General features: G+C 52.0%; 1 protein-coding gene and 1 long non-coding RNA gene across 4 annotated transcripts in view; one reads left to right on the forward strand and one right to left on the reverse strand.

Annotated features, from left to right (window-relative positions):
• The window catches only part of DHX30 (DExH-box helicase 30), a 29975-nt gene that overhangs the window by 251 nt on the left and 4308 nt on the right, over positions 1-25416 (forward strand). Inside the window, exons 2-12 of one of the 3 annotated variants that reach the window (XM_069006134.1) lie at positions 3137-3188; positions 13094-13224; positions 15369-15479; positions 17483-17838; positions 18538-18664; positions 19684-19833; positions 20293-20445; positions 21193-22014; positions 23143-23221; positions 23715-23819; positions 24829-25004. In XM_069006134.1, the coding sequence (XP_068862235.1) occupies positions 3158-3188; positions 13094-13224; positions 15369-15479; positions 17483-17838; positions 18538-18664; positions 19684-19833; positions 20293-20445; positions 21193-22014; positions 23143-23221; positions 23715-23819; positions 24829-25004 (2241 nt within the window). In that variant the 5' untranslated portion in view covers positions 3137-3157. Of the gene's footprint in view, positions 1-3136; positions 3189-6777; positions 6956-7036; positions 7148-13093; positions 13225-15368; positions 15480-17482; positions 17839-18537; positions 18665-19683; positions 19834-20292; positions 20446-21192; positions 22015-23142; positions 23222-23714; positions 23820-24828; positions 25005-25416 lie in introns of those variants that run through there. The other 2 variants (XM_069006132.1, XM_069006133.1) reach the window with 2 other exon arrangements.
• LOC138106119 (uncharacterized) lies at positions 3183-6752 on the reverse strand. The gene is made up of 3 exons (XR_011148910.1): positions 6576-6752; positions 5961-6081; positions 3183-4787 (listed from the first exon to the last, which is right to left on the reverse strand). It is a non-coding gene; the product is annotated as an uncharacterized lncRNA (long non-coding RNA).

The raw sequence follows: 25416 nt of genomic DNA on the forward strand, positions 1-25416 counted from the left end.
CGGCAGCACCGGCGGGGCTGGGGATGCTCGGGGGGCCCCGGGGATGAGCGGGGGGGCTCCGGGACACCGCTCGCCGCGGGCCCTGGGCGAGGGGCCGGCGGGGGAGCCCCGGGAGCGCGGCTCTCCTTGGAGTTCCCATCGCTGCCTTGCGAAGGCTTCGCTCCCGCACAGAGCTGCTCTCCCGCAGCCCTTTCCCAGTCCTGCCTCTCCGCCCCCTCCTGTGGCTCGCCCCGGTGTCACCGCTGGCCCCGTTTTCCCCCGTGGCCATGGGAATTGTCGCTCCGAGTCACCCGTTTGGCCCCGGTGCTCGGGGGGTGTCCAAGAGCATCCAGCGCCCATTCCCACCTGCAGCCCTTCATTGTCCCTTCCAGCTTCTCGGCAGCGAGGATCCGGCAGGGTTAGGGTTGGTAAGGGAAGGTTTCCTGCACGGATCCGCTGCTCCGTTGGCCCGAGTAGCCAAAAGTAAAAAAAAAAAAAGAAATCTCTGCTGCAAGTGGCTCTGCCTGGAGCCCGGGGCAGGGGATCCTTGGGGCTGGATGTGGGGGGAGACAGCAGGATTTCTCCTTTGTTCTCTTCACAAAGCACTCGGGGCTCTGCCTCTTCCAACCCTGCTGGAATATCCCAGCAGCCAATAATCAGAATTGCTGTGATTTTCCCTGCGTTTCTCTCGGGGATGTGGTTTTCCCTCACACAGTTGTTTTCCAGTGGATCAAGGAAACCCAACAAAGACCCAATTCCTTCCCATCCTTTGGGGTTTTATCTAACAGCTTTCTGTGCCACATTGCTTGGTTTCACTCTTTGCCTTTGCAGCAGGAGCACTGAGTCTCTTCCTAACAAACTTTTAGTGTCTCTTTCCCCACCTGGGACTCCGGAGTTTGCTGGGTGTGAGGCACAAGGCTCCACGGTCCCACAGATTCTCACTCCAGCTGTACCATTACCAGTCCTGTGTCATCCTGTTCCATTTCTTCCCAAATCCAGTGTCCTCGGAGCTCCCACATCTCTGCTGTCATCAGACAAAATAGGTTTTGAGTCTTCCAGTATCCCCTTTCCATGCTGGTCCTGCATCCCTGTGTTTCCCTGGGGGCTGGAGCAGCAGCCGTAGTTGGACACTTCCTTTTATTTGGGATCAGGATCTGCAGCAACCAACCCTGGGATTTCCCCCAGGCTCTTGGATGTGCTAAAAGTGATTCCCAGGTCTGGATCTCGGTGTCCAAATTTAGCAGATCCTTAATTCTCCTCCCTGTCCTGCCCCGCTCCCACCCAGTCTGACTCTTACTGGTTCCCAGCAAGGGTCCCAGCTCAGCTGGGATCTGCAGACAGGATTATACAAACAGCTGGGTTGGAATCTTGCTTATCCAAGGGGATCTCAGTTGTTCATCTTGGAACCTCATCCCTGGAAGGTTTTCAATTTTTTATTTCCTTGTTCTTGAGCAGAAAAGACCATTTCCATCATATCCAATCATTTCCATGTTGCATTTATGCATGGCATCATGGAATGATTTGTGTGGCAAAGGACCTTACAGCCCAGCCAGTGCCACCTCTGCCATGGGCAGGGACATCTCCCACTGTCCCAGGCTGCTCCCAGCCCCAGTGTCCAGCCTGGCCTTGGACACTGCCAGGGATCCAGGGGCAGCCACAGCTTCCCTGGGCACCCTGTGCCCTCCCAGCCAGGAATTCCTTCCCAATATCCCATCTATCCCTGTCCTCTTTCAGCTCAAAGCCATTTTTGGAAGAGCCCTTTTCCCCATGCCAGCGTGGGTGAGGCGTTCCTTGCTCCCGTTCCCTGAATTCCTGCTCCGCAGGGAACGTTGCAGGTTATGTGCCTGCGTGCTGCCGTGTCCCAGGACGCTGAGGGAGGGATTCCCTGGATTCCCTGGATTCTGGGGGATGCACTCACTCTCTCTGCAGGCAAACAGCTCCCCCTCTTTGGTCATGCTTCCAAATCTGGGAGGAGGACGTGGCCGATACCTCGGGAGCTGGGGTTCACTGCAGCATTCCCTGTCACATTCCTGGTTTTCTCTCTCCAGCGACTTCGGGGGGTTCAAGGATTGACTCTTTCCTGTCGGAGCAATATTGGACTCACCCGATTTGTCACAAATCCCCTTGGCTTTAAGGCAGTTTAACCCAGGCTGGGATGATCCCTATGGAAGGGGGCACAGGCTGCCTGCCGTGTGCCCCGCTCCCTGCAATTCCTTTGGCATTCCTGCTGGGGCTGGGCTCCATAGCCAAGCGCTCCAGCCTCGGGAATCTCGCTCCAGGACCACAAAAGGGTTCCCTGACTTTGTTCCCTGCAGTGATTTAGTTACAGCAAGGACATTTCCCTCCGAGATTCACCACAGCACACGCGAGGTTTAATTTTTGCCAAGTCAAGAACTCTGTTTTTATTGATCTGGTCCTTGGGCAAGGCCGGGTGTGGCCCTGGCAGCCACGGCAGGTGTCCATGTGTCCGTGGGGAGGGAACCATGAACAAGGTGTCACATCCAGAGATGTGGCCAGAAAATGGGATGGGTTTATTTGAAGCCTTTTTTTCTATTTTTTTGCTGCTGAAGTAATTTTGTCTTACTGAAAGCAAAAGTGAGTAATCTGAATGATAACTGCAGGCTTTTACTTGCATGCACAGGAAGTCATAGGGACAGTTAATGTCCATAGAATCCCAGAATATCCTGACTTGGAAAGGATCCACCAGGATCACGGAAGTCCAGCTCCAAAATTCAACTTTATGTGTAAATGATGACCTTCAATCCTCACCCACCCGATACAAGTTTGTTAGAAAATCCTTGTTATTGTTTCCAAGAATTTCTACAGTGTATTTAATACTTGGCATGACAGATAAAACACCCCAAAGCAAAGTTGGTTTTGTCTTATTTGAGTGAAAGTTATTTTAGTAAGAAATTAAATAGCAAGTTAACACAGTTTCAGCAAAGAACGTTATCAAAAGTACAGTTCTCTTTTTCCTCCTGGCTTTTTTTTTTTCCTTTAAAGGGAATAATGGCAATAATCTACTTAATCCTGGCCTAAAGAGCTTTTTAAAAAACCTCATTGTCACCACGGAGACAAAGCAGAAGCACCTGAAACATTTTACAGGAAGTATCAATTCTAACTTGCTGTTTCTTTGTGCTCCCTCCTGCTGTCCCAGGAACCCACCCTTTCCACGGGGATGGAGATGTTCTCGCTGAATTCCCTCAAAGGTAAGACCTGACACAGCCTTGAGTTCCACTTGGGATTTCCCTGTGCTTGGAGGTGGAAGCTGGAGCAGGTGGATGAGGAGTTCATTTGTGTTAGGAGGCAGCTCAGTTGTGTCCTGGTCGGTGCAGCAGGGAGGGAATGTGGCAGGAAAGCTGGGAGCAGGAGGGACAGGACAGGGTTTCAGGGAAGCAGTGGGATTGGGCAGGGGAGGAGCCCTGCAGTGTTGTCCAGACACATTGGACACTTGTTTGCTGTTTAGCTTCAAGTACAGGTTTTTTCCCTTTTAATTTTGTCCTCCTAAATATTCCTGTATTCCTTAGTACCAACTCCATGAGCTCTTCCTGCTTGGGATTTGGTCCTTTATTACCTGTCACTGTCACCATGTCTCTTTTCCCTGCCATTGCTTTGCCAACCTTCCTTTCAATCATATTTTGTCCTCAGAAATCTCTCCAGTCACAGTTTTCTGTTTTAACTTGTGGATCTTTCCTGAGCTCTGTTACTTGGTCTTAAAGAGAGTGGATAGAATGGAACAAAGTATTCCAGCACTGGCTGAAGCAGAGGGACCCCTCCCTCCATCCCAGGGAATTCATCCTTTCCCTTGGCACTCAGGAAACCCAACAGTGACCCCAGCACTCCTGTCACTGCCCTGCTCTGAGTCACCAGCACTGGGGGTGCTGGATTTAAACCAAAAATCCCAGGATTCTTCCCAGTCCAGGGCAGAATTGTGTACGAAGAACAAAGCCCCTCTCCTCCATCACATCCTGTGAGCGGGGTTGGAGTCTGGGTGGAGAGGAGCTTTCCTGGTGAGGGCTGGTGGTTTGTCGTGGCCAGGCTGGGTTTGGGACTCGGGATGCTCCAGCCCTGGGGATAAAGGAATTCATTAATGAAACTTGGCTCGTTAACGAGCTGCTGCCTCTGCACAGGCTTGGCTGGAGGGGCTGGTCCAGCCCAGCTCATCCCAGGAGCTGCCAGATCTGGGAGATGGCTCTGGAGATCCTGTCTGTGCTGGTTAACGCTGCTCTCTGCAAAATAAAGATATTTGGAATCGGCGACTTCTGGAATTTTTTAATAAATTGAGTCTTCACTGCTGTTTCTGTGCCCACAAGATAATTTTTATATCATTTTTGGTGACAAACCACCAGCCCTCCTCACTCCTGGCTGTTCCTGCACACTGGGCCTGCCTGTCAGCCTCTTGCCCCAGCTTTTCCAGCCCCCTGTCCATGTGTTTCCAAGTTTCCCCAGCCTGTACTTCACTCGTGTTTGGGTGGCTCTGCTTTGCCCCCATGGTCGCCAGCCACGGTTCCCATCTCCCTGGGGAGATCTCCCATCTCTCCTGTGGCCTCCTGGGTTCCTTCCTGGATGTCCAGGACTTGAAGCAGCTCCATGGCTGTGGTTAGAATATGGGTTCCTTTCCTGCTGGACAGTTCATTGCCTTGCTGGATCTGGGGAGATGCTAAAACCCAGGAACTCTGTCACATTAAGCAGTTTCTCAGTAGATTTGCCTCCCAGCAGGATGAGGGGATGGTGCTGTGCTGTTTCCAGCCTCCCTTTCCTTCCAGTCCTCCTCGAAGCTTTTGTTTCCAAACCACCTCCATTTATTTCTGAATAAATAGTAAAAATTACAGTAAAAAATAAAAATAATAGTTTGTGCAATGTGCTGTCACAAGATTAACACAGGATTAATTCCCTTAAATGGAATGAGTTGTTTTCCTTTTTAGTGGTTTGGATGATCTTTGGATGAGTTTTGAATGAACAATCAATCAGTTTTGAATGATTTTTCCCATTTTAGTGGACCAGTCTCTTAAAATTTGTAATCTGAGTGCCAGAATAACTTCATGTCTTTCAAAAAGAAGTGCATTTTTTTTGGTCATTTGGTGCTGTTTCCAGATCTGGGTTTGTGTTTCCATTTGGGTTTTTGTTAAGCACAAGAACCTACAAGGACAAATTAGCAGCTAATTCAGAGGTTCTAAAAAGTGAATACAGGAAAAGGCAAACTTAGTGTAATAAGACTTTTCTTGAGAGTTCAGCTCTTCCAATGTTGGGGTTTTTTTCTACAGGGTTTTTATTCAATAACTTTATTCTTCTTGAACCTCTTGTCATGGAGCCCAGGCTTTGTAAAACTGAACTGTGCCATTGTATCAGTCACTACTTTTTGTCTTTTTGAAGTTTTCTCTTTCTGACTTCAAAACTACACAAAACCCACTTGAAATTTTTTTGAAAATCCATTTTGCATCGTGATGCTTAACCAGCCATTCATGTTAATTTTCACTTTACACACAAAATACTCAGTAATAAAGTTTTGACATAAAAATGAGACCCTGGTTTAAAGAAACGCAAAACTTAATGGTAGTCCCAGTACAGCCAGGGCTAATATAGATTAATTGCTTAGAAAAAATAGTTCAGATTTAAATAAACAAATAAACAATCCTGTAGGGTCAGAATTTCAACCAGCTCTACAGCCTTAAGAATTCTATACCTGGATATGAAATAATTCATGTTGAACTGAGTAACAGGAGGAGTCGGAGTTGGGAGAAGTGGGGAAGGGCTGACTTATTTTATAAAGGTTATAAGATCTTTATCAAGATTTTTAGATTTTTACAGATTTAAGATTTGATAAAGATTTAAGATTCTAAGATATTTAGAAAGACTTATTTTAAAAGCTTATAAAGATTTTAAGATTTTTTTTTTTTAGTGTTTATCTCAAATATTAGCAAATAATGGGCTGCAGGATGAACGACTTGGTTTTTAGGAATATGCACTTGGCCATGACTTGCCTGGTCTGTGTGTGTGTTGGGGTATGTGGAGCTGGAAACAATCCCCAAAGGAGTTTCAGGATTTCTCCTTGGAGTCGTACCTGGGGTCACTCGTGTGGAACCATCCCAGATCTGGCTTTGCCTGGAGGTGGAAGGATTGAGAGGAAAAGGTGTGGGAGGAAACCCAGCCCAGGGAGATGCTGCTGAAAGCAGGAAAATACAGTGTGTTTGTGTTATCCCTCTAATCAGGGAAGATTCATAGCGATCCTCAAATCCAGGGACCCGCCAGGATGCAGGGAGGGGCACCGCCGGGATCTGGGAGCAAACCCGCCCCGTCCCTGCGGTGCCGCCTCGGGAACAGGGAAACGGCCCCGGGCTGGGGCCGAGCGCCGCGGGCCTCCCGCCGGAGCTGTGGGCAGGGCCGGGGCAGGGCCGGGGCAGGGCCGGGGCAGGGCCGGACAATGGCTGTGTGCGCCCCGCAGCTCCCCGGCCCCAGCTCCCCGCGCTCCCAGGGCTGCGGAGCCCCGGCAGAGCTGCGGCCGCGGGGCTCCGGCCGCGGGCAGCACAGCGGCTCTTCCTCCTTCTCCCCCTCTCCCTTCTCCTTTTCCCTCTCCCATCTCCTCCCTTTCCCCTCACCTTTTCCCCTCTCCGTCTTCTTTCCCACTCCTTTTCCTTCTCCTTTCCGCTCTTCTTTTCCTTTCCCTCCCTTTTCCCTCTGCTTCCCTCGCCATTCCCGGTGGGACGCGAGGCCCGGCTCTGCCGCCTCTCCCGGGCCTCTCTCGGTCCTCCCGCCCGCCGGGGGGCGCCGCCGCGCGCGGCCCCTGCGCTGCCCGCGGGCGCGGGGCGGCCCAAGATGGCGGCGCTGGGGCTGCTGCTGCAGGCGGCGGGGCCGCTGCGCCTCTGCCGCGGCCCCCGCGGGCCCTGCGCGGGCCCCCGCGGGCTCTGCTCGGTCCCCCGCGGGCCCGCCGAGCCCCGCCGGGACGAGGAGGAGGAGGAGGAGCCCGAGGCAGCGCAGGGTGAGCAGCGGAGCCGGCCGGCTCTCGGCGCCCCGCGCGGCGCTCGCGCAGCGGAAGGGAGGGGCGAGCCCGGGCCCGCGGCGGGGCGGGGGAGCCGCCACATCCCTCCCTCCCTCCATCCCTCCTTTCCTTCCCGCGGCTCTGCCGGGACCGGGATGCGCGGCCAGGGAGAGGAGCCGCCGAGCTGCGCAGGTACCGGGGGGCGCCGGGGGGGACCGCGGAGCTGCTTTGTGGCCGCCCCGGCAGCCCTTTGTTGGCCGGAGTTGGGTTTCCCCGGTGATTCCCCTCAAGGTCGCCGAGCCGGGCCTGGGCGAAACTCCGGCCGCCTCCCGTCGCTGACGCGAGAGGAAAATCCCCCGTGGAGATCTGTCAGGGAAAGGGGATGGGTTGAGAAGCGCTCGGGCGGCGCCCGGCAGCGCGGGCCGTTAGGGCCGTTCCCCGCCTCTCCGTGCGCGGGATCCCGCTGGATCCACCTGGAGAGCCTGGGAAACGCCGATGGAGACACGGACAGCTCTGGAGCATCCGGCCTTCAGTACTGCAGCGTCCCTAACGCCGGCCAGGGGTGATGTCTCTGGCCAGAGCCTGGAAGATTTTCCCCGTTTGGCTGTCAGTGTGCGTGGGCCCAGGTGGGAAGGTGAATGCCTTCCCGCTGCTCGGAATCGTCACTGCTGTGAAAGAATGTTTAAAACTCGGGTTTGATGTCACGTTTTGAATCGCTTTTTGTTGGATTATGGAGTGTGCAGAACACTTGGGGCTTAGAGAGATGCGAGTGCTTTTGTGCCAGAGGTTGTGACTTGAACCATTTTCCCTTGAAAATCACTGTTTGGGTTTCAGTTTTTTTCGTGGGCTGCATTTTGGAAATTTGGGGTATTGTTACAATAGAACTTTTTCCTTTTTCTCCACCCTTATCCTTCTGTGTTCAGTGCTTCTTTCCCACTCTCCAGCACTTTTAAAGTTACTATTTTCTCTATAATTTCAGGATTCTTTGGGTCTTGGTTCCATTTGCCTTTCAGAAGCTGCTGAGCTTCATTTTGGAGTTCATAGTGGGATGGTCTTTTAATTGTTACATTCAAGCTGTTCAACAGAGCAGATTAACTCCCTGCTAAAGCAGGTGCTGAGCCACCCAAAATTATTGTTTAATGAGCTGCTTCAGGTGTTGCCTGAGAAAAGGAATAAACCAGGATTTTTTTTTTTCTTTCCTCTTTTGTATTTCGTCTGTCAGCACTTTTTTGTAATGTGTTTTCAGGCAGTGCCCGAGTACTTTTATTTTTGGTCTTCAGTTCACTCGCCCTCCCAATTTATGTGGTGGATTGACCATGGAAGGCTCTTGAGATGAGAGTGTGGTGATACTGGGATTGTTTCCAATAATGGATTTGTTTTGGATGAACAAATAAAAGCCCTCAGGGTCTCGTGAACCTGCCCTACCTGTCCAGCTGCTACTTGAGCACGTGGAGATCATGAATGTCATTTGAAGAACCTCTTTCTGAGATCAGTTCTTCACCCTCAGCTTGTGGGCTGATGTCTCCTTAGCTGTCCTCGTTTGGCTGCTTTATTAGCCTTGGATACAAATACAGAAAAATCCACCTGGACCCGAGGCCAGCTTCAAAAAGTCACTGTTAGATCCGTGTTGTTGTCTGAGGCTTCACTTTTTTGGCTTAGACAGTGGGCTTTGGGCAGCTCAGTCACTTCCCCTCGTTCCCGAGGCTGACGTGCCCTTGCCCTCGGGTTTGCTCCAGGAACCCTCCTCTGTCACTAATTAAATTTGTCCTGTAGAACCAGAGCAGAATTTGGGCTGGGCTGGAGCTCTGGATGCCTTCCTGGAGTAGGGCAGGTTCCTGATCAGCCCCCGTGGCTCCGAGGGGGATCTTGGCCACTGCTCCTTCTCCTCAGCTGATCCCACTTGTTTTTGGAGGGGCCTGCTCAGTTTTCCTGGTTTTTAAGCTCTTGTTCAGCCAGGAGCTGTGTGTGGGTTTTAGTCTGTGTGTGTTGAAAGGGACCATGGTCAGGATGGCTGGGGATGGTTTAAAACCCTTGAAATTCCCCAAAAAGCCATGTTTTGGTGTACTCTAAGCTAAGCTGCCAGGTGGAACCTTCTGTGTCTCCCTCCATCTCTGCAGAGGAACATGTCTGGGCTAATTCCTTGTGAAATGGATATTGTGGACCCACAGGGCTTTTTTTTCTTTGGGGATTTTTGATGTGTTGGAAACACTTTCGGGTTTATTACTTGAATTTGTTATATCTTGAGGAATTTTGTCATTGCTGGCTTGTCCTTGGTGCTAATTTGTTGCTTTTCCAGGGAGCAGAATTGGAGAGAAGAGAGAAACTAATGTATCTCCTCTGTCCTCCTTGAACAGGACTTTGGGCTGTTTGGTTTGTGCTCTGGTACAGGAGTGTTTTCACTCAGATTTGATGGGGTTTGTAGGAGGCTGGGCCACTCCAGCTGGGTGGTTTGTTGGTTTTGGGGTTTGGTTTTTGTGTTTTTCAGTGTAGCTTGGAATTATCCTGGACTTTCACAATTGAATTAACCTAAAGCGCTCACTGGCTTTGAGGAACTTTAATTAGTTAATTGGCTTCTTTGATAGCCCCACCCTGACTTGTCTGCTCTCCAAGACAGGCTTTTAATATTCCTTCGTGATCTCAGAGCTGTTTGGGTGTCATGTGTGGCTCAGTTTTGGGAGTATTGGGCTGTACTCCTTGTGCTCCCACTGACACAATTCCCACCCAAACATCCACTCTCAGCTGTGACAGAACTGAGACACTCCTTGGAGGAAGATGCTGAGAAATCTGATTTGGCAGGGAAGGGAACATTCTGCAAATCCAGTTCTGCAGTTTGGGGTTGTTTCTTTAAGAGCTCCGAGGGAGGGATGGCTTCCTGCAGGATAAGATCCTTTCAGCTCTGGGATTGGGGCAGGAATGGGCTGAAGGTGATCCTTGTCAGAATGTGCTGCTGAATGTGGCGTTGTCAGCTGGGGAGAAAACATTGCACCTTGTTGGGAATTCCAAGCCTGAGCTGTCACCAGAACTGGGCTTTGTTAGTCAGAGATCCTATTTTCCCCTCTAGAGCAGATTAAATATTTAGTCTTCACTGAGGAGTCACCTTAGAATGTGAGAAACTGCCTCTGTCATAGGTAATTGGATTTGGGGGGGGGGTATTAAAAATGTGCTTCTTGCACCTCCTATCACAGAATTTCCCAGGTTATTGTTTTTGAAAGAGGAAACAGCTGGAAGCCAAATAACCATGCTGGTGCTGGAGATTTGCTTTCTGCTTTTCTTTTTTTATTAAGTGAATTGAATGGTGCATTTGGGACTTGTGTTACTGCTCCTCCCTCCGTTTGTCCCACCACTGTGGAACGGAATAGAACTGTGGAGTGCCAAAATCTTGGACACTTTTCCAGTTTTCCTGAGCAGGCCAAAGTCTGAATATAGAGAAACTTGCTTGAGTAGATAGAAATAGCACATTTGATGTATAATTACACAAAATTGGCCCATAGTTTTTTGTTAGGCTGAGACCATTTTCCTGCTCCCTTGGCCAATATATAGAAGGTAATTCATGGACAAATCGTGGTCGTAAATCACAGTAATTCCTGCAATTCCCCTGGAGTTATCCAAGGCTACTGAAAGCCTTTCTCAAGATCCAGGTGGTTCTTGTATGGTTTGCAAGAAGAAGTTTCAAAACTGAGTGTCACCAGTGAATCTTCTGTGCTGAGCTGTGGATCAGCCTGCTGGGTTTTGCTGGAGAGGGTGATGGGATCAGCAGTGGCTTTTTGTTCTCCGTTAGCCAAGTGTCCCCAGGCTGACAGTGTCAGGCCTCCAGTGGCACAGCAGAACTCTGCCTTCCCTAAATCTCCCATGGTTTCCCAGTTGCTCAGCTTCCAGCTGGGCTCTCCTAGGACATCATCATGATGAGCAGCTTCTTGGAGAGCGTCTCTTCCACGTGCCTGTGTGACAGAGCCTCTCCTAAATTCTTCTTGCCTTGAACATCTTGGGAAGTGTCCAAGGCCAGGTTGGATAGGCTTGGAGCAACCTGGTCTAGTGGAAGGCGTCCCTGCCCATTTGTTAAATAAATGAACGGAAGATCTTCAAGGATCTTTCCAACCCAAACCATTTTGGGATTCTCTGCAGTTCCTGTGTGTCTTCATGACAGCAGCTCCAGAATCAGTTTCCAGCAGAACACGGTGGCACATCCTTGTGATGCTCTGATGAGTGACTGTTGGCTCCTCGTTTCTCCTTGGATTTGGTGGCTCAGTCAGAAATTCTGGTTTCTGGTGGTACCAGTGATCTCTGTGGTGGCTTCTGATTCATTGCTGAAACATGCCCTGAATTCCTGCAGGGGGTTCAGAAACCCTCCAAAAGGGAATGCTCACCCCCAGGGTGGTCTGCAGGGAGGTCACCCAAGTCCTGACTGCCTGGGGAATTTGTGTGGGATGAGGCTGAGTGTGGGATGAGCTGTGCTTGCTGCTGCAGAGCAGGAGACCCCATCCCTCTCCCTGTTCCCTTATGCTACTTTTGGTACCTGCAGGACTGTGCTGTCTGATTCACTTGTGAGCCCAGCAAAAACGTTTGTGTTCCCTTTTCCTGCCTTGGCTTTCTGTGGGATTAGGGCTGCAGGTCGTGTCCCTGCACATCTGGGTTAGTGGGGGTGTTGGAGCCTGGGAGAAGGGGCAGCCGGGGAGCTGTGACACCTCCCTGTTTGTGAGGTGTAGGAACATCCGGAATTGTTATCCAGTTGATCTGATCTCACTGGACCTACTGCTGGAAGAAAAGGCCCTTCCCAGTGCTGGCCATGGCAGTGATGCAGGTGAGAGGAGTTGGAGCAGCTCCCTCACTGCTGAAACTGCTGGAGGTGGTCAGGGAGGAGACTGACCTGGGACGTGGGTGTGACATGGCTCTGTTGGGGGCAGTGGGATTTTATTACTGTTGTTTTTTTTAAATGAGTGATTTGATCTGATCATCAACATCCCCTCCCTGCTGTACCCTGAGCAGCATTTCCCTGTGGGGGCTGGGGTCAGTCCCACCTGCCCTCTGTCCTGCTGCCTCTGGGGCTGCTGCATCTCCAAACACTGTTGGCAAACCTCTTTCCAGGGGATTCTCCAAGCAATTCAGATTAAACCACATTCCCAGGCTCTAATCCAGCTGTCCCAGTCATTTCAGGATGAAGTCCTCAGGCATTTTTTCATGTTTCTACCGCTGGCTGGATCTAATGTGTAACTTGTGAGACCCTGGATTTAACCCGTGGCTGGGGGGGACGTTGCAAATGCCCAAACTGTTCAAAGTTGTTATTGCTCAGTTGGGTTTTGATACTGAGGAATGACAAACAGAGCTGGTGAGGAAAGGCACTGGGTCTGTGCTGGTGCCAGCGGCTGGACACAAGCCCAGCTGTGCCCAGGTGGGCAAGAGGCCGATGGCCCCTGGGCTGTGCCAGCCCCAGTGTGGGCAGAGCCCCAGGGCAGGGAGTGTCCCCTGTGCTGGCCCTGCTGAGGGACCCCCTGGAATCCTGGGGGCAGCTCTGGGCCCCTCCTGACAGGAGAGACCCTGAGGGCTGGAGCGTGTCCAGGGCAGGGAATGGAGCTGGGAAGGGGCTGGAGCCCCAGGAGCGGCTGAGGGAGCTGGGAAAGGGGCTCAGGCTGGAGCAAAGGAGGCTCAGGGGGGACCTTGTGGCTCTGCACAAGTCCCTGACAGGAGGGGGCAGCCGGGGGGGTCGGGCTCTGCTGCCAGGGAACAGGGACAGGAGGAGAGGGAATGGCCTCAGGCTGGGCCAGGGGAGGCTCAGGGTGGATTTTGGGAGAATTCCTCCTGGAAAGGGTGGTCGGGCCTTGGCAGGGGCTGCCCAGGGAGGTTTGGAGTGCCCATCCCTGGAGGTGTCCATGGAGCACCTGGATGTGGCACTCAGTGCTCTGGGCTGGGGACAAGGTGGGGATTGGGCACAGGGTGGATTCAATGATCCTGGAGGTCTGTCCCAGCCTCAGGGATCCAGGACCTTGCTGGTGCCTGGAGATGCTGTAGGTGAACACTGGACCTCTGCCTGCCCTCCGAGCCCGGCTCTCCTGGAGCCGCAGGGAGCCGGTGTTGGAACACGCCTCTGAACGGGACTGCACAGCAATTGGGAGACATTTAGTTCCTCTTCATTTTTTTTTCCAGATTCCAGAGACTTACTAAAGGAATTTCCACAGCCTAAAAACTTGCTCAACAGCGTGATTGGCCGAGCCCTGGGCATTTCCCATGCAAGGGACAAGCTGGTTTACATCCACACTAATGGGCCAAGGAAAAAGGTAATCCCGTGCTGCCGGAGGGGTGTTGGACATAGCATGGGAAGGGAGCCACAGAACTGCTAATCCTGGAAGTAACTTTCCTAGAGAAAATCATAGAAGAGTTTTAATTCCACGTAAAAGTTTCAAACAAGAAATATTCTCACTTCTTCCTATTTTTCCTGATCTCCATATGCTTTAAAGGTATATAAATGCAGGGGCTGTTCCTCGTTGTGTGTGGATATTTTTCTTTTAAGTGACTTGCTGTATCTGGCCTTTCTCACCAGAAAGACATAGAGTCTGTGCTTAAATGTGCTTAAAGGTGTCCTACTACCTTAGAAAATTAAGATTTAAAAGCCGTATTCTAGCCCTTAGGAACCCTAGATTTGATTGTGGATTCCAGTAGAAAAAAATTCCGAAGCCAAAAATGTCCAATTGCAACCGGAAAAGAGGAGTTTGTTTGCAATAGAGGGAGGCTTCTAATAGTATTTAAGAGCAGAGTGAAATACAGCCTGTTTGTTAAATGAAGTGGAGGAATCCCAAGCAAACAGTGTTCCAGGTAGTTTGAGCTGTCACTGGGATGCCAGAGGCCCAGATCCGGGTCTGGGTTATGAACTGAGCAGGAATTCTTACCTAATGGTGCTCTATGGTCAAGGTTTTGCCTCTTCCTGTCACACCAGCTCTCATTCCAGAGCTGAAAGCCCTTTCCAGCTGAAGTTTAACTGTAACCTACATTCCAGGAAAAGACTCAGTTCTGATGGATTAACATTTTCCAATAACATTCTGTCTGAAATTTCCCAGACAGTTTTTATTGCCACATCCTTCTTAAGCATCCCTGGATTTTAGGGGATACATTAGTAATGTTGCTTCAGAGTTCTTCATTATTTGTGTTTGTTTTTCTTGCTCTTTCTCAAGCAGTAGTGCAGTTTCCTAACTTAAATTTTGGAATACCATAGCCAGTGCCTCATCCCTAAAATTTGGAATACCCCAGGCAGTGCCTCATCTCTTCAGTTTGTGTAATTGGTTCCCATTCTTGCCAGCACTTAAATAGATTAATGTGCAGAGTAACTTCAGATTAAAACAAAAAACTAAACCAGGAAAACAATAAAGGAGATAAAGGAGCCCTGGGAAAAAAATGAGGGTTGGCTCACAAAGAAAAACAAGCCAGCAAATGTGGGCAGAAGGACAGGTGAGAGCCTGGAGAGCTTTTGTTGGACGTGAACAGGGGGTTTGTGAGCACTTGGCCTTCTGAGACACCTTTTTTCCCAGCAGGTCTGTGCTTTCCAGGCAGAGCCCCGAGGCAAAATCCATAGTAATTCCCTGCAGAGAGCCAGGTTCAGGGGCAGGAAGGCAGCCAGCCAGGTGCTGGAGAGTCAGGAGCCTGTGCTCCAGCCTTGGAGGCTGGGCTTCCCCAGCAGATCCATCCATTGCCGCCTTTCATCTGTGCTGCAGAAACAGGAGAGAATTCCTTAGGCATTTCCCTCCTGGAGCCTTGTGGCATCTGCAGGGCCGGCAGCCGAGCGAGCTCTTGATTTGGAGCCCTTCTTTGAAGAGGGCAGGCTTCATCTTTCAGCATTCTCTGCAGGTTTTTAGTGCTCCCATCTAGGAGGATGCTCCCGTGCAGGAGCTGTGGTGGGGCTGTGGTTCTGCCAGTGCTTGTGTTGTGCTGGAGCTGGGTGCTCCTGTGCCTGCTGAGTGCTGGAGTGCCTGGGAGCTGAGGCAACCCTGTGCTGCTTCCATTACAGTGAGGAAGCAGTTGGGAAGATTTCCTTGCTGTTGCAGCTGGAAGCTGTTGGAGAGGGGATCTTGCTCTGGGGCACACTTTGGTGTGCTGCAGAGTGCAGAGGGGCAGCCCTGGAATGGAATTGTTCCTGTAATGACCTCCTGGCATTTATCCCTCGGTGCTGACACGCTGTGACACCACAGCCCATGCTGGACCTCAGCCCTGCAGCTCCTGTGGGGCTGTGGCACCTCTGTGCCCTGCTCAGCCTTTTCCTTCAGTGCTCCTGGAGTGGAGCTTCCCGTGAAGGGACCAGACAACACTTTGTTCACAGTTTTCTTCTGTGTTTCTCTTCTTTGCCTGGAGTGCAGAGATGGTTGGAGTGGGTGTGCTCTGGTGGAGGGGAGAGCTTGCCCTGGCTCACTCTGTGGTTCTCCTTGCCTTTCAGAAAGTCACTCTCCACATAAAGTGGCCGAAGAACGTGGAAGTGGAGGGCTATGGGACCAAGAAGATCGATGCGGAGCGGCAGGCGGCGGCTGCAGCGTGTCAGCTCTTCAAGGTGAGCTCTGCTGCTGCTCAGCCTGGCCCGACACACCCTGCAGTGTGCAGCCAGCCTGGCCTGGTGATGGGAACTCTTTCATCTCTCTTTGCCTGTGCACCCCCTTAGTTGGCCCCTCTGGTAGTCAGGGGTAGAGGGTGAAGTCTTGAGTCTGAATCCATTTGAGCTTAAAATCCCACTTGCTTCAGGTAGTCCTGTCTTTGTTCCTTTTGTCCTGGACCTTAATCAGCTCCTTAGTCCCAGCATCTACAGCGAGTAGAGCATCCCTCAGGTGGGTTTGCTGGTCACTTACTCCCACTTCTGCCAGCACAGCTGGGTGTGTTTGCAGCTGTAGGACCTTCAGAGCCTCCTGTTTCCTCTTCATCAAAGCCAGCGTGGCAATTACATTGTGTTGTGTTTTGCTATTACTCTGACAGTTAGGCTTTGTTTGGCACTTACTTATGGCTAGAAATGGGTGTGTGCAGCCAGTATCAAACAGGCACAGTAAAACTCTGAAGGTCGCTCTTGACGGTGTTTTATAGCTGAGAAAAAGATGCAGTTTTATCTCCAGCTCTGCCGCTGGCTGTTATGTATTACCTTGACACTGATTTGAGAGTTTCCCATTGATCTGTGTGTGGAGTGGGAACAGGGATATCTCTCTGCTCAGGAGAAGATGCTGTGCATGCTCTGGCAGTGAGACAGGTTTTGGTTTGCTTGTAGATCAGAATGCTCTGTGAGGAAATAACCAGTCTTCAGAAATTCAGGAAGACAGTGTGAAAACTCAGCTTCCTCAGCTGCTCAAGCTGGTCCTCTAATCCTGGAATCAGCAAAACTTGTTTCACTCACTGACTTGATTCCACCTCACGCAGTCAGCATTCACTGGGAATACATCCTGGTTTTATCGTCCCTAGTCCAGTGTTGTTCCCTGCTTTCTTTGAGAGCCTGGAAGTTTTCAAAGGAAACTTCAAAGAAAAATACCCTATTGACACATTTTCCCCAAATTTTGGAAATGGCTGAAGTGTACTTTAGTTTAGAGCTTAAACCAAAACCCAGGCCCCTGAAACCACAGATTGAACATGCAAAGCTTTCTTTGCCAGCCAAACTGGAAGCTGGCAGAAGACCCTTGTGATGGAGGCCTTGTGTGATCACAGCTATAGAAAGAGCTACAAATGCTGCTTTAAAAAGTCATCAGTTCAAGAAAATTAATAGCATCTATTTAGTGCAGAGAGTGAATACAGAGGCTTTGAGTAGAGCAGTGAGCCAGGTGAACTTTGGTGTCTCAGGCACTCCCACAGCACAGAATAATACAGCTTTTTATAGTGCAGGCCCATTAAGGCCATTAAAAGGTCTAAAGCTGTAACTTTTAATTTATGAAAATTAAAGCTAGAACTTACTGCAGCAGTCTGGTAAGAAATGGTGTGTGCTGCACTCCAGATATGTCTGGCGCTTCCTGCAGGGTTCAGTCCTAAATGGTGATGGTAGGGGAGAGTGTTTAATTACTGCAGCCTGCTTCAGAATCTGCCAGGTTAGGGACATTTTCCTGCTGCTTGTACAAAAAACTCTTCCTGGGAAATGAAAGATGAACCATTCCCTGAATTCTCATCCTGTGTTATCCCAGATTATGCCAGTTCAGACTAGTCTTCCCAAAAAGATGCATTTCCTGCTCTGAGGGTGATTTCAAAACTTGAGGGTTCTAAATACAGCCAAGAGTTTGTAAAAGCCCAATAAATCCTGGTCCACCCTTTCTAAGGAGCTGTGTGGGGCTGAGAGGCATGCCCTGGGAAGGGAGGGCAGGGACCAGATTCCTGTTGGTACAGAACAGTGGTGGGGGAAAGTTCAGAGTTCCTGAAAGTGCCTTTCCTCGCTCTCTGCGTGGGGAAGGAGAGGAGGGGACCGCTCCTGCCCCACCGTCCCCAGCAGGGTGTGGGCTCCCAGAGCTGCAGGGGGGCATTCCCAGAGCTGCAGGGGGGCATTCCCAGAGCTGCCCGGGGGCGTTCCCAGAGCTGCCCGTGTCTCTCCTGCAGGGCTGGGGTTTGCTGGGCCCCCGGAACGAGCTCTTCGATGCGGCCAAGTACCGGCTGCTGGCCGACCAGCTGGGCTGTCCCGACGAGCGCTGGTGCTCCGAGGGCAAGTGGCGCTCCAAGTCCGGCCCCTCCCTCGCTGACCTGTCCACCTGCTGGCGCCGCATGGAGCCCGACGATGCCATCCAGCCCATGGAGCAGGGCAGGATGCCCAAAGCCATGAGGAGAGAGGAGCTGGAGGAAGGGGAGCTGGAGGAGGGGGAGCTGGAAGAAGGAGAGCTGGAGGAGGAGGCGATCGATGTCTCGGATTACCTGCCCATGGCACACCAGGATGCCCGGACCCCAGGCAGAGACGCCAGGTGGGTCTGGCTGAGAATGCTGAGCCAGGGCAGAGGGAAGGGAGGGTTTTCCTGTAGCTGGGGGGGCCTGGAGATGGGCCAGAGGAATACTGGGGCAGCCTGGTCTTGTACCTGGCTGCCATCCAGGGAATGCATAGACTTCTTCTCTGCAGCTCTGCCCTCTGGAAAGACTGCTGCCAGTCTTGTTAGCTGCCTTATTCTTCTGTGCCTAAGGACATTTCCATCCCCAGAAGTGGTGCATGTGCACTTACACCAGGTTTTGACCACCCTGGTTTTGAGGGCAGTGCTAAATATGCTCCTTTTCATCCCCTGCTTGAAGCTGCCTGCTTGACTTTATGAGCACAGATCTTGGATTTCTAATAGGCAGCAGGAGCAAGATCTGTAAGAGATGTAGGTGATGGTGGTTATTTCAGTGATGGGGTTTTTTATTCAGAATTATTTATTAATTAAATCTGTTTAGATCTGTTTAGTCTGTAGCCTTGGTGTGAAGGTTGGATCACTCTGTAGTAGGTGGCTTTGCTGGGCTGGGTGGTTCTGACTGACAGATTTTAGTAGCAAGGGACTGCTGGACTCTGCACATAACCAGAATTACCTGGGCTTTCACTGAGTGGTTTCAGAGCTCAGCAGCACTCCTGGAGTGGAGTGGGTCTGAGCACAAGTGGGCATTTGTACATCCAACTCTCCTCATGTTCCATGCAGCCGAGGAGGGAGTTCCATTGAAATGACAGATGACAACACCGCCATCCGTGCCCTGACACAGTTCCCACTTCCCAAAAATCTCCTGGCCCAAGTGATTCAGATTGCAACCTCTTCTTCCACAGTCAAGGTAAGGTGCTGTCTGACCCCTGCCAGGGACAAAGCTCAGAGGCTCCAACTGGAATCACTTTCAGTGCTTTCTTTGGGCAGCAGAACTGGGGAGAGGAGGGAAGTTAGAACTAGACCTAGAGAAATCAGTGTGAACAGCAGAGAAGAGACTTCATGGTGAGACATGAGGGAATGTCTTGATAGAATCACGAGGAATGTTGCTCCTGAGGCCAGGGTAGTGGAGGAGCTGCTGTCTGAATGAAGGAGATACGATCTAAGGTTTCCTTTCCCCATTTATCTGCAACAAGCACAAGTTTGTGTTACTGGGAGCAATGTGTAGCTTCTGTGCTGATGGAATCTTTCCACAACTCGATTCTTGCCTGTATCTGGTGATCCTCCTTCCCGGGATGTGTTACCCACCTCCTTCCCAGGAGGTGTTCAGCAGAAAGGAGCTGAGTTCCACCCCGAGGCTCTCAGGATGTTCCCCACAGCTGCTTGCTCTCACTTTGGCTTAGACCGCGCCTGGCGAGCTGGGGGGGTGGAGTTCAGTGCAGTAAACTCCTTCTAGTGCTCCATTTTAAAAAATCCAAAAAAATCCAACTAATCCAGCAAAACCCCCTGTGGTGAAAGGTCTGGAAGGGCCACACGAGGAGTGGTTGAGGGCACTGGGTTGGTTCAGCTGGAGCAGAGGAGACTGAGGGCAGAGCTCAGCAGGGGCTGCAGCTCCTCTTGAGGGGCAGCTCCAATCTCTGCTCCCTATGACAGGGACAGCACCCAGGGAACGGCTGGAGCTGGGCCAGGGCAGGCTCAGGCTGGATATCAGGGAAAGGTTCTTCCCCCAGAGGGTGCTGGGCACTGCCCAGGCTCCCCAGGGAATGGGCACGGCCCCGAGGCTGCCAGAGCTCCAGGAGCGTTTGGACAGCGCTGCCAGGGATGCCCAGGGTGGGGCTGTTGGGGGGTCTGGGCAGGGCCAGAGGTGGGGCAGGGTGGTCCCTCTGGGCCCAGGCTGTCCCACAGAGCCCGGTGCTGTCGTTCCTGCAGGAGTACATGCAGTTCCGCACGGTGGGCACCAAGACCAAGATCTGCAAGCTCACACTGCGCTGGCCCTGCCCCATGACCTTCGCTGCCAAGGGCCGGCGCAAGGTGGAGGCCGAGAACAAAGCAGCAGCTCTGGCCTGTCAGAAGCTGAAGGTGAGTGCCCCTGGCTCCTGTATCCCCTGGGGATGTGCCTGTGGATACAGCTCCTCCCACATCACTCACTGGGTTTGAGCCTGACGGGGGATGCCGGAAACTTCCTGATCTTTGGTGTGCTTAATGAGCTAATGGTTAATAAACATGCACTTCCAAACCTTGGGATTCACAGCATGCCAGAACCACAACGAGGGACACAAGAGGTTTTTGCAGTCATGTCTGCTGTTCCTCTCATGGGTCTGTTTGAGACCTTGCAAGTGTTGTGTCTGGTGTGTCTGGTTCTCCAGAGCTGGAGTGGGATCATGTCTGGTTTCTTGCTGTGGCAAGAAAGGCAGGAATTGATGGATTTGGGATGGTAAGGAGTGGGCCTATCCAAACATGGGATCCAGGTGCTCTGTATACCAGCCCTTGGTGTGAGCAGCCTCAGACCTGATGATGTTGTTTGCCTGTTCCCTGCAGAGCCTTGGCCTGGTGGACAAGAACAACAACCCCCTGAGCCATGCCATGTACAACATGACGTCCCTGCGGGAGCTGGGGGAGAACCAGAGGAAGCCCTGCCACATCAAAGTCCCTGAGGCCACCCTGCGCAAGATTGAGAACTACCTGAACCACGTAAGGCTCAGCCCCCTGAGGATCTCCTTTGCCTGATCCCATTTCACTTCAGGAATTGGATGTGTTTGAAAGCTTCCTGTCAAAATGTTGAGGGAATTCATGGTTTGATTGTTGCCACAAAACCTGATCAGTCTCTGCTGCCCTTTCTGGGCAGTGGCCTTCCCTTTGGAAGACTCTGGGACTCTTAAGGTTGAATCCAAAAGTTGTGATTGATAAAAAGTTCAGCAACTTCTAATCCCGTGAACGTCTGGGCCAATGCTTTGATTTGTGTTCTAGACAATTCCTGACCTGTTGCTCCTTGTAGTTCTTCCTGTGGGATGTGGGACTTCTGTTTTTTCTTTTGCCAAGACAGAATGTTTCTTGCTTAGCCAAACGCTTGTGTTTTGTATAAGTTATGTGTCTGGGTGGTGGTGTAACTTGATAGTTTCCAAAAGTTGTCTTTGAGGGGCTGTTGTGTTGGAGAGCTGAAGTTACTGGTCTGTGCCTGTCAGTTCAGGCAGCAGCACTAATACCCCTCCTAAAATAGGGAATGCAGCAAGGAACACACAGGGGGCTGCCCAAATTAGTTCTCACTTTAAATAACCTCAGCTCAGAACAAGGCTGAGTTACCTAAGATCTGAGGAGACCTTGGCAGAGCCTTGGCCAAGCCAGACTGGCTGAGTCTGTTCCAGGCACTTGTTTCTTTCTGTCCTTCTTAGGACCAGTACTAACCTTGCTGTCCTCGCCAACTTTCTCGCTCTCTCCCAGTATCCCGTGGACATCAGGGAGTCCAGGCCCCGGATCGCTGATGACATGATGAACCTGACCAAGGAATCCGGTGCGATCAGCGATGCCATCACGGGGAAGACCTACATCCCCATGCTGGAAGCAGAGGAAGTGCGCCTTAGCCAGAACCTGCTGGCCCTCTGGAAAAGGAGAGGAGCCTCCTGGCAGGAGAGCCACCCGCTGCCAGTAGACCCTCACAAGGACACCATCCTGTCAGCCATCGAGCAGAACCCCGTGGTGGTGATAGCAGGAGACACAGGCTGTGGGAAAACCACGAGGATCCCGCAGCTGCTGCTGGAACACTACATCCTGGAGGGCCGCGGCGCGCGCTGCAACGTGGTCATCACCCAGCCCCGCCGCATCAGCGCCATCTCGGTCGCCCAGCGCGTGGCGCAGGAGCTGGGGCCCAACATGAGGAAGAACGTGGGCTACCAGGTGCGGCTGGAGAGCAAACCCCCTGCCCGGGGAGGGGCCCTGCTCTTCTGCACTGTGGGCATCCTGCTCAGGAAGCTGCAGGGCAACCCCAGCCTGGAGGGCGTCAGCCACGTCGTGGTGGACGAGGTGCACGAGCGGGACGTGAACACAGATTTCCTGCTCATCCTGCTCAAAGGCATCCAGAAGCTGAACCCCGACCTGCGCCTGGTGCTCATGAGCGCCACTGGGGACAACCAGCGCTTCTCCCACTACTTTGGGGATTGCCCCGTGGTCAAGGTGCCGGGCTTCATGTACCCGGTGAAGGAATACTACCTGGAGGAGATCCTGGCCAAGCTGGGCCGGCATCGGCACCGGCACTATGAGATCAAGGTGGGTGTGCAGTGTCGTGGGGGAGCTGCCCCCTTGGATGGGGCACTGGCTTCTGGCCTATCAGCAGGGGGAGAGTTTGGGCCTGGAACTGCTCCTGCTTCCCTGTGGTTGTTGGACACTGCTTAGCTTTAATTCCATGTTAGTCCTCGTGAAGTGTAGTCAGCTTAGTAGAACCCCAGAGTAGTTTGATTAAATTATGCATGAAGATGACTCTACATTGAGGTCAAGTTGCTTTTGTCTCCCTTTAATGGGAAGTTTGATGTTCGAGTAGGCTGAGAGCTTGTTTCTGTGTGTACACAGACACAGAGTTGGATGTTTGCACACCCCGGGCAAGCATGGCCCAGGACTGGGATGGTTCTGGCTTCCAGCACTGTTACCTCAGTGCTCACCGTCCTGCATGACTGAATTCCCTGACTGCTGCTTTCTGCAACTAGTTTGACTGTTCCTCTGGAAAATGCCCTCCAGACATGTGCTGTGCTCTGGGTAATCCTACACCAGTGGTGGGTCATGGAGTCACAGATTCACTGAGGTTGGCTGGCATCTCCAGACGTTTTCTGGTCCAACCTGCTGGTCTGGAGTCTTTCAGCCTGTTTTTCCAGCCTTGGGGAGATCCCTCCCTGTGGCTGAACAAGTGTCTGAAGTATCAGCCACTTCTCCCAGTCCTGGATGATCAGCAAACTCGCTTGGGGTATCCCAGTGCCTCCAGGGTATTCTTCCTGTTTCTGCTGTGGCAGGGATTTTATCTGAGCTTTAATGTCTGTTCCAAATTACTGAGAGATACAGAAGCTGCTGCTCAGAGCCTGATGGATTTGAACTCCCAGGTGCATGTGGCACAGTTTTGTCCACAAGTCCCATCTCATGGGAATTCTGTTAATTGTTAGGTGCTGTTCAGCAGAGGTGCACAGATCTCAGCTCTGAGATCTGGACAGTGGGAAGGGACTGTGCCTTCTCTCTGGCAGCAGTTGTGACCAGAGCAGGTTCCAGATGGAGCCCAGACCAGGCTCCTGGCTCCCAAGTCCTGGGCAGGCTGTCCAAGTCCAGGCATTTGCTGTCTGCAGAAGGTGCTCTGGAGGTGCCCCTGTGCTGTGTGCTGACACCTCCCTGACCTGCCTGTCCTGTTCCACCCAGCAATCCGACGATGAGTGTGTCCTCGACCTTGACCTGATCACTGACCTCGTGCTGCAGATCGATGCCCACGGAGAGCCAGGTGGGTCCTGCCTCACCTCGAGCTCTTTCCTTCTGCTGGGGGGGAGAGAAAGGGAACCCCTCCAGAGACACCCCGATGCTGAGCCTCTTGTGCGAGGGCTCCTTGAATTCCTGCTGATCCAAGTGGTCTTGAGCCATGTGGCACAAGCAAATTCTGAGTCTTTGGCTAAGACAGGGTTGGACTCCTCAGTGTCCTGGGCAGCTGTTCCAGGACTTGTCTGTGCTCCATCACTGGCAGCCTTGTGCTGCACAATTGCCTTTTGTGTTGGAGCCCCATCCGTGTCAAATACCCTTGCCTGGAGGGTGATGTTTTTGGGAAGAAGGCAGAACTCTCGGGTGATTTCCAAGAGATTGAAGTGTTTCAAAGCTCCTGGCTATTCAGTGTCAAACCCCAGGTAGCCTGGTTGCTTTCTGCCCTGGAAACCTGTGTCTCCAGCTGGGGAGAAGCACCTGGATTTCGAGGTCATGTGTTCTTAACTCCCGGTGTGTTCCAGGTGGGATCCTGTGCTTCCTCCCTGGCTGGCAGGAGATCAAAGGGGTGCAGCAGCGGCTGCTGGAGATGCTGGGCTCGCAGAATAGCCGCTACCTCGTCTTGCCAGGTGAGAGGGCAGGGCCAGCCCCTTCTTCCCAGGATTCGGGAGAATCTGGGACAATTGGCTCAATGTGCTCCTTCAGCTTTGCTCTGGTACAGTGCTGGTAAGCTTTGATGTCCCAGCTGTGTAATGGTGTGTGGTAAGTGTGAGTAACTCCTCCTAGCAGAGGCTGAGTAACTCCTGTGTGTGATCAAAGAGTGGCTTCCCGTTTGCCTCCAGCAATTCGGAATTAGGCAAGGGGAAAGCAGCTCAGTTCTGCAGTGTTGTGGCTGCATGCTGAGCCTGCACAGAAAAGATCTCAGGACCTGTTCTGTGGGATGCAGGTGAACTCCAGAGCTCAGCTTTGATCAGTGAATTTAACATTCCTTGCCCCAGGAGGAAATTTATAACAAAAGCCAGTTTTGCTCTGCAAAGCTCTTAAGGGTTTTGGCATTTTTTGTTTGTTTTTTAGCAGCTCTGCCTATTTAATGTCAAACCAGGCCAGGGAGGAGCAGAGCTTTGAGCAGCTGGGCTGTTGATAAGTGTAGGTGTTGTTTGGTGGAAGGTGCCTGTTCTCCTCTGCCGCTGCTGGGGAATCCTGTGCGTCGCTGAGCTGTGACAGGGCAAAGCTGGGACTCAGGACAGCCACGGGCCCTTGCTGAGACCCACTTCAGACAGTGGACCCAGGTGGTAGTGAGGATTCCCCATTACCCTGCCCTAGGACTCTTGAGGAGGGGCAGCTTCAGAACTGGATTGTGGGAGGGAGTGGGATTTCTGCCAGGGATATTCCTGGGGTGCTCTGGGACATAAGGTGAGCAGAGCTCCTGCTGCTACTGAGCCACAGGTTGAAGCAACTGAAATGAGGCCTTCCCAAATCACTTGTGGAAGATTCTTCCTGGGGTCTGGCTGGCAGGAAGCTGCTGGCTGTGACCACTGGTAGCTGGTGTCCCCATTTCTGCCCCCATCTCTGGAAGCAGGAGGTGATGGTACAAGAGAACCTCAGCCAGGCAGGACTGACTCTGCTTTGATTTCCCAGTGCACTCCAACATCCCCATGATGGACCAGCAGAACATCTTCCAGAGGCCTCCACCAGGTGTCAGGAAGATTGTCCTGGCCACCAACATCGCGGAGACCTCCATCACCATCAACGACATCGTGCACGTGGTGGACAGCGGCACGCACAAGGAGGAGCGCTACGACCTCAAGACCAAGGTACTGCTGCCCTGCTGCCTCTGACTCATTTGGGGCACTGGAGAGGGCTGTGGTCAGAGGGGTGTTGGAGGTGCCATTAAGGGGATGATGGAGCTGCTTCCCATTTGGCTCCTGGGAACACTGTTTGGGGACAGTGTTTGGCTCCTCATCAGTGTTTGCTGTGTCCAAGCTCTGAGCCAGGCTCCCCATCAAATTCTGAGTTTTTTCAAACAAATTTAAGGCAAATCCTACTCCCTTTCCAGCTCTCTGTTTCACCATAGAACATCTGTAGCTTTTCTGTCTGCTTTCAGCCTTTTTCTATGATTTCATCAAAATCTCTTGCTGGCCCTTGCAGGGCAGCCCTGACCTGTTAGATTCTGCTCATTTCCAGCTCTCCTGGCCCAATCCCACAGCCTGTTCCTCAGCTTTCTGA

This window comes from Aphelocoma coerulescens, chromosome 2 (genome assembly GCF_041296385.1).
Source record: "Aphelocoma coerulescens isolate FSJ_1873_10779 chromosome 2, UR_Acoe_1.0, whole genome shotgun sequence".
NCBI classification, from domain to species: Eukaryota; Metazoa; Chordata; class Aves; order Passeriformes; family Corvidae; genus Aphelocoma; species Aphelocoma coerulescens.